At 46.2% G+C, this 15308-nt stretch overlaps 1 protein-coding gene across 3 annotated transcripts in view; it reads left to right on the top strand.

Moving 5' to 3' along the window:
• The window catches only part of Dhx32 (DEAH-box helicase 32 (putative)), a 67445-nt gene that overhangs the window by 10155 nt on the left and 41982 nt on the right, over positions 1-15308 (top strand). For all 3 annotated transcript variants that reach the window (XM_015995843.3, XM_006976939.3, XM_076554216.1), the window contains exon 2: positions 13271-13780. In XM_015995843.3, the coding sequence (XP_015851329.1) occupies positions 13499-13780 (282 nt within the window). In that variant the 5' untranslated portion in view covers positions 13271-13498. The remainder of the gene's footprint in view (positions 1-13270; positions 13781-15308) is intronic.

Raw genomic sequence — 15308 nt, 5'->3', positions numbered from 1 at the left:
GTTCAAAGCCATTCTTGGTGACATGATGAGTTTAAGGCCAGCCTAGGCTACATGAGACCCTATTTCAAATAATAATAGGAAAGTGCTAATAGATAACGAATACTGATATCTTCCATGTTGTAAAAAGAACTCCCCCTCCCCCCAGACAGGGTTTCTCTGGGTAATAGCTTTGGCTGTCCTGGAACTTACTCTGTAGATCAGGCTGGCCTTGAACTCACAGAGATCCACCTGCTTCTGCCTCCCGAGTGCTGAGATTAAAGGCGTGTGCCACCACTGCCTGGTTTTGTTTTTGTTTAAGGTATGGAGAGGAGATCACTAGGAGTAGGTTTTGGTGACTCTGGTGTCGTGGGGGAGGGGGAGCCACTGGAAAGAGCAGACTTGGAGGTCTTGGTGACACAGGGTAAAGGAGAAGACAAGGCTACCCCTCAATTTCTGATGTGAGGTGGTAAGGTGGACTCTCCAGCTGTTTGTTGAAGTCTAGAACACAAAAGAAAGAAGCAAGCTTTGTGAAGAATATGACAAATGGGCCAGTCAGTGGTGGTGCATGCCTTTAGTCCCAGCACTTGGGAGGCAGAAGCAGGGGGATCTCTGAGTTTGAGGCCAGCCTGGTCTACGTAGTGAGTTCCAGGACAGCCAGGTTTACACGGAAACCCTGTCTCAAAAACAACACATCAACAACAACAAAAACAGATATGACAATGGAGCCGGACAGTCGTGGCCCACACCTTTAATCCAAGCACTTGGAAGGCAGAGTCAGGAGGATCTCTTAAGTTTGAGCAAGTCCAGCCTGGTCTACAGAGCAAGTTCAGGAGAGCTAGGCTGCACAGAGAAACCCTGTGTGTGTGGGGGGGGGGGAGGGGATATGACTGTGGACTGTGTGCTGAGTTCAGGTTGAAACATGAGCACATGCTTGTTGTGCTGCCCCATAAACAATAGTTGGACACGTGGATCCGCAACCACAAAAGCCTGCAAGGAAGCCAGGAGACTGCACCCAAGCCTTCAGAACCATTTGCTCATAGTGTCTTTAGTAAGGGAAAGGGATCCAGGACCCTGGGGCACATGTATTTTACAATGGAGGAGGGTGGTGGTGGGAGACCCTCACAGACTAAGAAAAGGGTGGCCACAAAGTTAAGCTGACCTGTGGGAAGGGTCCTGAGATGTGCAGGTCTGGCCATTCCCTGAAATCATTGTGCTCTCCACCCCCAACCCAGCTCCTAGTCGTTATTAAAGTGAATGCAGAGTACCTACCGTTTGTCGACAAGGAAAGAAAGCCGCTCGGCATTTCTAGGGCTCAGGGTCTCTATTTAGGACAATAATCCATGAAAAATGTAACTTCAGAAGTTGGTACTTATGAAGCCTCGGGTCGGCAGTAGGCTACGGTACTGTATGTTTGCTCAGCTGCTTGATTGCTTCGGGGAAAAGGGGTGTCCGCAGAACGTGGTGGCCAACAACACTCACGTGCTTGAGGCAGGAGGTAGAGGGTAGCCTGAGCTACATAGTGAACCCCTGTCTTCTAAGTAAGTAAATTAATGAATTTTAAAAGTTCAATAAAATGGCTAAAAGTTCACTTTATAAATTTCAGAGGTAAAATAAACGTCGTATTTCTTAGGGAGACTGACGGGTGTACGCTCCTCAGATCTTAGCTGTACTGGGTTCTACCCCATTGCACGCAGGAGTAAGCCAAGTTAGTATTTTTTAGTGTATTGACTCTGCTTTAAGGAACCTTTAAGCCATTATGCAATCAAAAGTGATTAAAAAATTAATATTGGAAAGACAAAGCACTTCGCTGTGGGAAGTTAAAGTGTGAACATTAAGTCTTTCTGGCCATGCACCATGGTGCACAGCTTTAATCCCAGCACAGGGGAAGCAGAGGGGATCTGTGAGTTTGAGGCCAGCCTGGTCTATGTAGTGAATTCTAGGGCAGTCAGGGCTGTATGGAGAGACCTTGTCTCAAAAAAACAAAAAACAACCATACCAATAAAAAAGTCTAAATCTAAAAATAATTAAATTACAATGTATGAATCTTTGAAATCTATGTAGAGCAGTGAAATGGCTTAGTAGGTAAAGGTGCCTGCCACTCAGCCTGGGAAACTGAGTCCAGTCCACAGAGCCCGCATGGTAAACAGAGAGCCAGCTCCTGTAAGTTATCCTCTGACCTCCATATAAGCACCCTCATGGCCCCCATACAAAATAAATAAATACGTACATTTTTACATTAATTGTGCAGTTGATTATTCATGATGCATTTGATATGGAACAATGTTGAATAAAGACTGGGTGGTTTTCTAGGTGCTTTTCCAAAAGCTGATAATTTTTTTTTAATTTAAATTTTATGTTTATGGTTGGTTTGCTTGCATGTACGTCTGGACCCCTCATGTGCCTAATGCCAAAAGAGGGCATCTGATCCCCCTGGAAAAATGGTTTACGATGGTCGTGAGCATCCATGTAGATGCTAGGAATTTAACCTAGGTCCTCTGGAAGAGCAGCCAGTGCACTTAACCACTGAGCCATTTCCCCAGTCTCAAAGATGATCAATTTTATTTGTTTACTTAAACTAGATGTCACTGTTTTTGAAGTCTAGAAATAAAGTTTTAAAAATAAAATTTCAATTTTGACCTTATCTTTTCCAGAGAGACTTTAAGTAGCTCCTAGAAAGCAAATACATTTTAGAGAAGGCTGGCCCTGTGAAAACATGGGCAGAAAAAAAAAAAGACAGAGCCTTGTTGTGCAGCCCAGGCTAGCCTGAACTTCTAGTTTTGCCTCAGCTTTGGGCACGCTGGGGTTACAGGCCTGTGCCAACGCACCCAGCCTTCTGAAAATCTCAGGAACGTGACTCCATCGTGTCAATGGAAGCTTTCTGTAGCTGAGAAAGCACTCATGCTAAGTATTTGACTTGTAGCCCCATGAGGGCAGTAAGAACCATGCCTTTCAAACACATAAACAAGATCTGCAAACAGATCGGTACCTGATTTAGTTAAAAAAACATCATTCTATTTGCACTTATTATGTGTGTATATGTATGTATGTAGGCAATGCACCTACCACAGCATACACTGTGGAAGTCACAGGGCAACTTGCAGGATTCTGTTCTCAGATCAGCAGGCTTGGAAAAGAGTATCTTCCCCCGCCCCTTTTAAAAACACTACCTGACATCTCCTGTGGAGTAAAGTATTTCTTCAGCCTGCACTGATAGAATACAAACTCCTTTTCTTTTTTGAGACAGTCTCACTGTGTAGTTCTGACTCTCCTGGAACTGGCTTTATAGTAGACCAGGTTGGCCTCAGACTCCCAAAGATCTGCCTGCTTCTGCCACCTGAGTGCTGGAAGTAAAGGGGTGGGCCACTTCACCCAGCCAAGCCCCTGTGCTTTAAGAAAATTGGGAAGAGCAGTTGCATGGCTCAGCGGGCACCATACACTCATCCAGGATCAAGCTGGGGCCAGACTGCCTGACTTCAAACACATGCTGTGTCACAGCCAAGATGCTGAAAACTGGGTAAATTAACCAAACCTCTGAAGGCTTAAACTTCCTCATTTGAAAAAAAAAAAAAAAAATGAGACTGATAAAGTAAACCCTCACAGGGTTCTTAAGGGTTTAAATGAAATAATCCATATAAAGTGCTTAAATGCTTAACAGCATCTGGCATAAAATATGCACGCTGTAAGTGCTAATCAGTAGACTTATCATTGTCATCATCATTAATCCAACTTCAGGAGTGTGTGGATCCGTGTTCTCCAACTGTGGTCTGTAGAAGGGTGCTGGCCCCAGCCTTCCTGTCAGGTGAGGAGAGGAGTTGGTACCTGGACTTTTGGCTACAGTGGGAGAGGCAGTGAGTTCATTTACACACTGAGACGGGCTGCTGTGGGTCAGCACTTGGCATCAAATTGCCATGGAATACTGGACCCATGATCATGTGCTCCAGAAAAACAGATGGCCTTTTATCCTAGCTGTCGCTTCAGTCCTCATTCCCTCTCTTTTCTAAACATTGGCATTGTGGGCTATAAATATATTGTTCGTTGCTTCAGTGAATCCTTACTGATCACAGTGCCCATGCGCAGCCCTGGGTCTGTTTTCTAGGAGTTGCAAAGATAACTCTGAAACCATCTCTATGCTAGAGCAAGAGCGATCTGGGTAAAGGTGGGAGTTAGTATTTTGTGCATACAGTATTTCTAGTGGTTTTATAGCTTGGTCACCTGGGCTCCCGCATCCCGGAGAGGACAGCATAATACCTATTAGTACTCTAGCATCATGTGGTGTCTGTCACAGAGGTCAGTATTCCCAGTTTTCAAAACAGGATTTCACTGTTCTAGAAATATGCAACACTAGCAAGCATCTGAATAAGAAAATAACTTTTTGTTTTTTGAGACAGGGTTTCTCTGTATAGCTTTGGAGCCTGTCCTGGAACTAACTCTGTGGCCTAGGCTGCCTGCCTCTGCCTCCTGAGTGCTGGGATTAAAGGCGTGTGCCACCACTGCCCAGCGAGACACTAACTTTTAAAGGGTATTATTGAGAGCCCATCTTCTTACACTGTAACTTTGTACCTGAAAGTGGGAGTCATAAAAACTGCGGCAACAGGAAAAGTTTTCTAAGCACACAGCAACCCCAGATTAATTCAAAATCTGGAAATGAACCTAGGCGTTTCTGGCACTGCTTTCCCATGTTGTATCATGCATCTTCACAGCAGCCTTGGTCCTGAGCATACAACAATGTGCAAGCTTCACACTTTCTGTGCCAACAAGCTCTGCCTGAAACACTGGGGCTCAGATTCTAAACCATTGAGTGTTACTCTGGCAGTACTTTTTGTTTGTTTGGTGTGTGTGTGCACATGGGTGTGTAAGTGTAGAGGCCAAAGGTCACTGTCAGATGTCTTCCTCAGTGACTTCTTCACCTTATTTTTGGGGACAGGGCCTCTCATTGCACCTGGGGTCACCAACTTGTTTGAAACTGGCCAGCGAGCTTGTAGGAGCCACCTGTCTCTGGCCCTCTTCCCCCAAGGAGGAGAGTACAGATGCACCCCCACACTCAGCTTTTACACACATGCTGGGGGTCGAACCCGTGTCCTTGAGCTTGTGCCGCAAGCCCGTTATCCACTGAGCCAGCTACACAGCTCCCGATTAACAGTGCTCTCACTGTGCACCCAGAGATTTCCGCTCTCATAAAAACAGTGCTTTAATTACCAAGACTGAATACTTTGTACCCTCTTCCCTCAGCACGCCTCAAATTACTGTGTCTTTGCATTCTGATGTATTAGAGTCCTTGGTTTTAAAAACTGCTGTTTGAGTTGCTGGCTTGAATTTCATGGGGAAAAAAAATTAAACAAATCTTGGCTTATAAGGACAAAATTTTCTTATTTTGAAGTCTCCGTAAATATACTTCTGCCACTTATACTATATATCGGTGCAAAGTGACATTCTCAGCGCTTAATAATTCTAAAATCAAAATGTCAGTTAACCTTAAAAAGCCCTGAAGAAGCTTCATGTCCTTCAGGGTATCCAGCCAAGATTCATTCTTTGTGCAAAAGTAAGCAAACGTGCCAGTCTCATTAGTATGCAGATTTGCCTTTGACTTTAACAAACAATGATTCTATATACATGCCAAAGAATTGTTTCAAAAGTGAATTTCTGGCCGGGCGGTGGTGGCAGCGGCGTACACCTGTAATCCCAGCACTCGGGAGGCAGAGGCAGGTGGATCTCTGTGAGTTCTAGTCCAGCCTGGTCTACAGAGCGAGTTCCAAGACAGGCTCAAAAGCTACAGAGAAACCCTGTCTCGAAACCCCCCCCCCCAAAAAAAAAAGTGAATTTCTTTATGATCAGTAAATGTTTGATTTATATATCGATTTTGCGTACCTGTATAACCAGGGTCACGTCAAAGTTTCTGAGGTTATAAAGGGATGATGAGCAGAAAACACTAAGAAGCCTTGTAGAAGACCTGTCTAATCATTTGCTCTTATGTGCAAACACATGAATCATGAGTGATTTACTGCTGTATAGGTATTGAGGGAACATCAGAGAAATTAAAATCCTGGAGAGCCTTTGCATTGGCTACATATGAAGCTGGGCATCACATAAAAGAGTAACTTAAAAGAGGTGAGATATTTTATGTAGACCCAATCTTGGGGCCAACTGATCTTTCAGACCTACTAGAAAATGATATTAAAGGGTTTTTGTCAAGAAATTTTCCTTAGCAGGGGACTGGAGAGGTGGCTCAGTGGTTAAGAGCACTTGATCTTCCAGAGGACTCGGGATAAACATGCATTAAGCAAAACACCCATACACATAAAATAAATATAAAAAAACATAAAGAGAAATGTTCCTTAGTTTGTAATAATTCTTAGGGTTTTATTGTTGCATGAATTGCATTTACTGGTTTCTCCTGCTGGGTGTCCCTGCCTATAAACACTCCCATTGTGCCTTGTGCCTTAACTTAACCTCTTACTCGTTCCCCCAGAGCTGGATCTCAAGGGCAACTTTAACAAAACTAAAGGCAAGTGATGAAAAGATAGACGGGGTTAAAGACAAGAGTAAGAGTGTATTGTCAAACTTAAGATGAAGATGCCAGGAAAGCAGAGAACTTTTAAAAAGTTGGTCAAGAAGTGTCAGAGTTATCCCGCACGTGAACAGCCTTTGTACCAGCCTTTGTCAGGCCACTTGTGGCTCCCTCTCATTGTTGAAATCATCTGCCCAAATTTGCCTGTCTCTCCTGCGTGGACCAGCCTTGCTTTCCTTTTAGTTGCTTGGCAATAAGATGAAGGGCATGAATATGTCATGAACAAAGAATTTCTGTTTCAACACCCCCTCAGCCTTGGCTGGACTGGAGCCCCGGGAGAGAAGCCAGCCTGCATGTTCACACCGTCCCAGCATGGCCACCATGCAGGCGAGCACCAGGCCAAATGTTAGCTGAATGAGTGAGGAAACCTGAAAATGTAGACACAGAGAATGAGACTGATTAGATGGTGAGAGGTGCCTGTGATACAATGCATCAGATGTCTTAAAGGCATAAAATCCCTAGAGACCACAACATGGATCATTATTTATTCAATTACAGTTTGTAATCAGGGTTCCGGATCATAGCGATTAGCAGTGAAGGAGTTGAAGCAAAGCTCCGGCATAGTCCAAGTGAAGACATGGATGGGTGGGTAACTAACTCCCTGGAGGGTGAGGCTGTTGCCTGCTCACTCTCAGCCGCAGAGGCCTGGGATGTGCTGGCTTCTGAATCTCAGGGCAGCCTTCTGATTTCCAACAGTAACTCCTGAAGGGACCAAGGAAAATCTGGATGCTGAATTATTGATTAAATCTAAGCACAGGCACATGCTATTGAGTTTATGGATTTGCCCACTTGCCCATTCCTTTCTAAGGGTGGCAAGGGTATATAGCATGCCCTTGATAAAGAGGATACAAGTGTCACCAGAGTGACTTCCTGATGAGGTGATTAGACATTACTCAGCAAGGCTAAGGGATCTGGAACTCAGAACAGTGATGTGGCAAAAAGCAGCTGAGCAGGATGTAGGACAGCCTGCAGGGAGGCAGAAGTTGGGGTTCAGGGGAACAGTGGTCACAGATCCTGGGCATGATGGCCTAAGGAAAAGAAAGGAATAGAATTCTGAGAAATTGTTAAGGGCTTGTTGACTGGCTTTGTTGGGGGTGGGGTGGGGGGAGCGTGATAAAAATATCTCTGAAGCGTTAGCGTCATTCATCCATCCGCGGATACTTACTGAATGTCTCCTATGCCCCAGGAAGGCCCTGTTACAGATGTAGTGAGGCAGATAGAGCCAGAGCTCGGCTTCACAGAGCTTGCCACCTGGTGGACATCTCAGACACCAGAGGTACATATCTGAAAGGCTGTGATGTGTGGAGAGGAGGCGGCCAGGGAATCCTTTACCGCGCTGGCCCTTGGCAAACCTTCATAAAATAAGGAAGTGAGGCACTGGTTATCTGAGGAACATTTCAGACACGGAAGAACAAGTTCGGGGCCTGAGACACAGTGAAGGAGCCCTGATAGGGCTGAGGGAGATGAGGCAGAGTGGCACCAGGTCCCTATCAAACACAGCTTCTGGAGGTCACCTTGTTGTTCCTGGGCTTAGGAGGCATGTCCTCCGTCTTCAATAGTCTTTGATCTTTGTAGTCTTTCTTACCTCCCTCTGACTACAGCAGAGAAGGTTTAGACTGAGCCCACCCAGATAGCCCAGGATAGCCTGAGCTCAAGGTCCATGGTTACAGCTGCCTTTGCTGTGCAAAGTACATGCTCCCGAATTTCCGGGATTAGGCACCTGATACTGGCCTTTTGAGACCTGGAGAGTTGTCTTGCAGGCTGCTCCACTCCGCACATCTGCTGGTGTCTGGTGTCCCTTTATGAGTTAAGGTCAAAAAATATTATATAGGGGCTATCGAGCTCAGTGGGAGAAAAGCGTGAATGCTCACTGCCCACATCTGTTGAAGGATCAAGTAGAGGATCTGAGATTATAAAACACAATCAAGGGGTCCTGGCAGTGTAGCTCAGTGGTAAGAGTGCTTGTCTAGTATGCATAAAGCCCCTGGCCTGAATCCCTACCCTGGGAGACAGATTCAAGAATAACTTCAGATACTTTGGTCTGAGCAACTGAAGGAGTTAACTGAGATGCAGCCAGGTGTACAACATGGAGGCCATGTTGGGAGCTCAGTTTCAGACATGCAAAGTTTGAAGGGTTTATTCAGTGTCTACGTGGGAAGTGATGAGAAGATGTTTGAACACATGAGACTGGAGTCCAGGGAGGCTGGAGGAGAATACTACCCTGTTATCAAGGGAAGAGGGAAGAGGGCCAGGGAGTGTGTTGGGAAAGACGCAAACACAGAAGAATGCAGCTGAGGAACACAGAATAGTGAAACAAACTAACCCAGGAGAAAGCTAACCTGTGTGCCCTCAGCCTCCATTCCTGCTCTTCTGTGTTTCTAGAATGATCTGACCAGACCTCATATATCTAAATGACTAAAGCATGGCCTTTTCTCATCTCAGCTTCTGGTTCTTGCTCACTAAGGCTGTTACGTACATGTGGGGCTTTTTGTTTGTTTTTGTTTTCTGTATTTTTTTTTTCAAGACAGGGTTTCTCTGTGTAGCTTTGCGCCTTTCCCTTCCCCTCCCCTCCCTTCCCCTCCCCTTCCCTTCCCCTTCCCCTCCCCTCCCCTCCCCTTCCCTTCCCTTCCCTTCCCCTTCCCTTCCCTTCCCTTCCCCTTCCCTTCCCTTCCCTTCCCCTCCCCTCCCCTCCCCCTCCCCTCCCCTCCCCTTCCCTTCCCCTCCCCTCCCCTTCCCTTCCCCTCCCCTCCCTTCCCCTCCCCTTCCCTTCCCCTTCCCCTCCCCTCCCCTCCCCTCCCCTTCCCCTCCCCTCCCCTCCCCTTCCCTTCCCTTCCCTTCCCCTCCCCCTCCCCTCCCCTCCCCCTCCCCTTCCCTTCCCCTCCCCTCCCCTTCCCTTCCCCTACCCTTCCCTTCCCCTCCCCTTCCCCTCTCCTCCCCTCCCCCTCCCCTCCCCCTCCCCCAGGCTGACTCACAAAGATCTCTGCCTCCTGAGTGCTGGGATTAAAGGCATGCGCCACCACCGCCCAGCTGTTTTTTGTATTTTTAATACCTAATTATAAGTTCTTACAGGCCCCTTTCAAAGGGCAGCCCTGAGAAACTGCAGTCTGCAGTGTGTATGTAGGATCGCTCTGAAAAGGATGCTTTCACATTCAAATTTCTTCTAGTAAAAGGTTTATACTGATAGCAGTTGTAGTTTAATTTGACTTGAGTAACATATAACCCACCATATTTGCCTGCTTGTTCTTCCTCCCTCCCTCGTTCCCTTCCTTCCTTTATTCCTTCTGAGTATCCTGTATCCCAGGCTGGCCTAAAATTCAAAATGTAGCTGAGGATGACCTTGAACTTCTGATTTGCCTGCCTCCACCCCTCCAGTGCCCACTTTATACAGTGCTGGGGCATGATCTCAGGACTTTCGTGCTTGGTAAGCACTCTGCCAGCTGAGCTATAACCCTAGTGACATGTTCTTTTTTCCCGTGTTAGTTTGCTAATGTAGGGCATGGATCACTTATTTTTTTTTAATTACTGCTAGGGGAAAAAATGGATTCTCACAGCTTAGTACAGATGCAGGCCGAATGAAGCCAGGTATCTGAACATCATTGGGCCTTAAATTCAGCCTCCAGTTGGGTCTCAGCCTTTCCTCTGTCCAGCACAAGCCACACGGTCACAAGAAGTCACTCTGACTGCTCCAGAGTCTGAGAATTTAATAGCTTGGCTCTTCAAACTCACCAGTTTACACTGAAGCCCTTTGTGGACCCAAGCTTTCCAAATGTTTTTCAAACAAGCCTGTCTGGTTTCTAAGGGCCAGGGAGGATCACCCCCCTGGTTGAGTGTGCAGATGATGGGGTGGCATGGGTTCTGAGTCACTGAGACAAGCGGGACTCCAGGGCAGCAGTCTGGTTTTGAATTTTCTCTGCTCAAGGGAATGTGAGGACAATATTCTGCTCTGGTAGCTTACACTAATAATGACCTGAGTTTCAGTGGGGGAAAGTTAAACTGTGGATATATGTTATTCAAGGCAGCAAGGTACACCACCCAGGAGCATGGTAGCATCGCCTCCTACGATTCCTCGGGTTGAGCGGGCTACTGAGTGTATTGCTCAGGGCTCGGGCACGCTTGGTAGCCCTGGGGCACCTTCCCCAGCTCTCTCAGGTTGGAGGGTTTCCTGACTCTCTGCTGCTGTGGCCTGAGCACCCCAGAATAATAGCCGGTTCCAGAGAGGAATGTTTCCAGCATGGGAATCCCAGGAGTGACTCTGCATGACTATGCTGCATCCCTTTGGCACATCGTGGCCTCTTTTCCATTGGCACATTGGCCATCTTTTGTTCCACTGTAACTGTGAAGTGGTGTGAACACATTCTTGTATGGCAGAGTGGCCAGGTGAGCCTTAGGTCATAAAAAGAGCATGCTCAGAAGGTGTGTCTATTCCCCAAGGGTTCATAGTGGTCACTCCTTTGGTCCTGTTCAAACACTGGTTTTCAAGGCAATAAGAGATAGTTATCCAAAGTCAATTGTGAGTGACAAACCTGAAGTAACAGATTTAGGTGGCCCTGAATGATGTGTTCCTCAGAACAAAGGAAATCAGATAAGTGCATTTACCAAACACATGGCTTAGGACATCAGGTAGACCTGAGCAGAGCCAGGGAATCTCTCCTCCAGGCTCCAGATGACAACCGATGACATCCTTAGCTCTGGGTTCTATGGAAGCCAGTGGTCTGTTCAGAAGTGTGACAGTGCATTCCAAGCTTTGCTTAATAGAAACAGGAAGTTAGGTCAGATGTGTTGGCTGGTAATGAGTATCTATTAAGAGGATTAAAGACAGAACAAGATGATTTTGACTATGCAAACCATTCTGTCTCTCCACAATCAAAGTTCTAGTCATCAGCCTTCAGGATCTTCAACACACTTGTGGCTCACGCTTTGTGAGACTACTGATTACACTCAAGGGTGTGCCATAAATTAACAAAAATGTATTCAGTAAAGATGATAGCTGTGCTATGCTTGTTCGTTTTATTTTTTGTAATTTAAAAAATTTTTTATGTATAAGTGTTTGTCTCCATATGTATGTTTATGTAGCACATGCATGTAGTATCCAAGGAGGCCAGAAGAGGGCATCAGAACTCCTGGAACTGGAGTTACAGGTGGTTGTTAGCTACCATATGGGTGCTGGAAATCAGTCCCAGGTCCTCTAGAAGATAGCCAGTGCTTTTAACTGTTGAGCTATCTCTCCAGCATCTTAGGCTTTTTAAAAAAGTAAAATTGGTAAGAAATAGTCCCTAAGGTAATCAGGGACGTGGTGTAATAGCAGCTTAACTTAAAAGATTACAAGGGTGAATGAGAACCCTGAGATGTGATTCTAATTAGAAGGAAAGAAAATGTGAGCCTAAGACTAAACCTTAGCTTCTTCAGCAGGGTCTGCTTCCTAGACCTGCTGACGTCAGAGTTTGCCTGCCAGGCGTCTCTAGCTGCCTGGTTTCCTGCAGCTCTCTGGGGTATCATCTCATGCCATAGGCAGTGTAAACGGTCCTGAAGAGAATCCACACTGTACTTTTGTGTTTGTATTATGCAATATTGTGGTTCCATTTTAGTTTGGAAGCAGGATGCATTTTTCAGAACCCTACTGAGACAGAGGCGGGAAGTGTCCAGCCTGCCCCTCCCCCCCCATGCCCTCTGCCCTATGTGTGTGTTGAGTGCCTGGTGCCCAACAGATCCTTCTTGAATGGCTGGCTCCCAGGCACCCACTGGGCCAGTGTGCAGACCTTTTCTTCTTCCTTATGAATGAGGGGCCAGTCCTGGAAGCAGCTGGAGGCTAGCTCGGGAAACAATAAATAGTTCAGGTAGCACAACGCTGTGAAAGCGTGCGTGCAAGGTGACAGTAGGTCCTGCTTTATGACTTGTTCTTTTTAACTTGTTTCCTCTGTTTGTTTGTTTGTTTTGCTTTGTTTTTAATTTCCACCTGGCTGATATGAGAAGGGACTTTCCCTAACATCACCAGTTGGCTTATTTCCCCCTGTTAATCTCTAGTAATTGGAGAAGGAAGAGAAACAATGTCTCACTTGACATGTTCTTGGTGTAAATCTTACCTTTCCATAGGCAAGCTCGCTTTGCTTAGATTAAAAGTTATCTTTTATTACTTTGGCTCTAGCTTGTTAGGCTTCACACTCAGGAATCTTAAGAAATATTCTGGAGACTAATTTAATTATATGAAGGTCTTATTAGCAAAAGATGGGGGGGGGGATAAATTCACATACCTCCGTGGCATTTCTAAACTGGCATGAGCAGTCTTTTACTCCCAAGGCATGCTGGGTAACAGACTTTCTGGTAGTCTGTGTTTGGGGACCACTCTCCAGGCCCCGCCGCACCACTCTCCCCATTATAAAGTCCGTGCCTCTTTGTCAGGGGATTAGGTGACCACGTGACTGATTAGCCTCACAATTCCGATGAGCCTCCCTGTTGCTTTCCATTCACAGCTACCGGGCTGCAGAGGCCTGAACAGAGGTCAGGGAGAGAGCACCAGGCTCAGTGAGGATCGTTTTCCAAAGCTGCTCCGCGCTCTGCTGTAAGAGCCGGCCTGAATTATTCCCGGTGGGAAGCAGACAGCCGCCGGGACAGAGAGTAACCACTTCACAGAAAAGGCTGACTGTTGGCCTTGAGCGTGTCTGCGTCTCTGTTTTTAACTCCTTGTATGTTACCAGATTTTACACTCCCCTTCCATGTGTTTGTTTTTAGCACGGTTTATTGAAAGCCATGTAACAGACCGAGAGCACTGAAGTGAGCCGGCACAGAGGGTAACCCAGCAACGAGGAACACAGGTTTGAGGAATTAACTTGCTGAACTCCCGAGCTGGGCCCGGGAGCCTGGCCGAGCGTGTGAGTGGGCCTCACATCCTGTCTGCAATGGGCTGCTGACAGAACTGGACTGTGGAATGTGAACGGCCTGAGCTCACTGCGGGAAGAAATGGACGACGAGGAACTGGAGCATCCAAGCTCCTCCCCGGAAAAACGCTATTTTCCCGAATCCCTGGATTCCAGTGATGGGGACGAGGAAGGGGTCCTGGCCTGTGAGGATCTGGAGCTGAACCCTTTCGACGGCTTGCCGTATTCATCGCGCTATTATAAACTACTGAAAGAGAGAGAAGAGCTTCCAATATGGAGAGAAAAGTACTCCTTCATGGAGAGTCTGCTGCAAAATCAGGTTGTGGTCGTATCAGGAGACGCCAAGTGTGGCAAGAGTTCTCAGGTGAGGAGCCGCCAGGAAGGCCCGTGGCCTTGAGGTTTTTGTGTGTGTAAAATATTGTAACCAAACAAAAAGAGCATTAACAGTTTGGGTGCTGTAAACCGACCGTGGTTATTACAGACAGGAAACTGTGTGGAGTGTACCTAGATTATCCCGGTATAATAATTCAGATGATCTCATTTGTAGATGAGGTCTTAGAAGATGATGAAGGTGTTAAAACCCTCCTGGTTTTAGAGGATTACCGTTGATTTTTGTTTATGTGCCAGTGGTGATAATCACAACCTCCGAGTCTTCTTGCCTTTTTCCTTTTTTAAAGGTTTTTTTTTTTTTTTTTTTTTTTTTTTTTTTTTGGTTATTTTAGTTTTATGTTTATGAGTGTTTGGCCTACATGTAAGTCTGTGCACCACTGTGTGTGTGCCGGTTAACCAAGGACACCAGAAGAGGGTGCCAGATCCCCTAGAAGTGGAGTTAGACAGTTGTGCACATCATGTGAGTGCTTCAAACTAAACCCAGGCCCTGTGAAGAACAGCCAGTACTCTTAACTGCGGAGCCATCTCTCAGCCTGTGCCTGTTCTTATGTGTGAAGCTGGCTGAGCTCAGAAACCAAATGCACAGTAAATCATTTTCCTCTTTTATTAATTTATTTTGGAGGAAAGGTCTCGTGTAGCCCAGGCTGGCCTTGAATGCCTGATCCTCCTGCTTCTGCCTGCCAGGGCTGGGATCATGAGTACGTGCCACTGTGTCCAGCAGAAATCCTTGTTTGCCTTGCAGTAAGAAATACCAGAATGGCCAAATATCCAGATTGGGGATGATAGAGAGAGGAAAGCGTTGTATCTTGGGTGTGGATGTTCACATGGGTCCATAAAATCATGAGACAGAGGTATCTCAGGATGAATTTTAGCCTTTTCCAGCTGCAGGGGGAGACTTAGCCTCTGTTGAACTGAGACTCCCCTCCCTTAGCCAAGGGCATTTTTATTCTCCAATTTACACCTTTAGCAGGTTATTTCCATATCCCTAAAACATCCTCTCCCCTAGGAAAGAAGTTTGAGCCCTAGGTTTGATTTCTAGCATGCTAAAATGATAAATTTAGGAATATAGATGTTTCCAGTGTTGATGTGAGCCAAGGAGGATTTTTTAATTGGGCAGAAGGTAGTGCTTTGTTGTGAATATAATTGTACTGGGGGGTGGGACCCGAGCTCCAAAGATAGTTACTGAATACTTCCTGTCCAGTTTGTTGTTTGAACTTCAACTTTTGACTCAAGAGAGGTCTGTGTTTTACATTGTAGATTCTTTTTTTTGGGGGGTGGGGGTGTGGGTTTCAAGACAGGGTTTCTCTGTGTAGCTTTGCTCCTTTTCCTGGAACTTGCTTTGTAGACCAGGCTGGCCTCGAACTCACAGAGATACACCTGCCTCTGCTTCCCGAGTGCTGGGATTAAAGGCATGCACCACCAACGCCCAGCCCACATTGTAGATTCTTATAATGAAACAATTAGACTAAACCACACAGATTAGCTGGTAGAAGGTACAGTGG

The sequence above is a fragment of the Peromyscus maniculatus genome, chromosome 1, assembly GCF_049852395.1.
Source record: "Peromyscus maniculatus bairdii isolate BWxNUB_F1_BW_parent chromosome 1, HU_Pman_BW_mat_3.1, whole genome shotgun sequence".
NCBI classification, from domain to species: Eukaryota; Metazoa; Chordata; class Mammalia; order Rodentia; family Cricetidae; genus Peromyscus; species Peromyscus maniculatus.
Note: the sequence above shows the minus strand (reverse complement) of the source record. Positions and strands in the feature narration are given on the sequence as shown.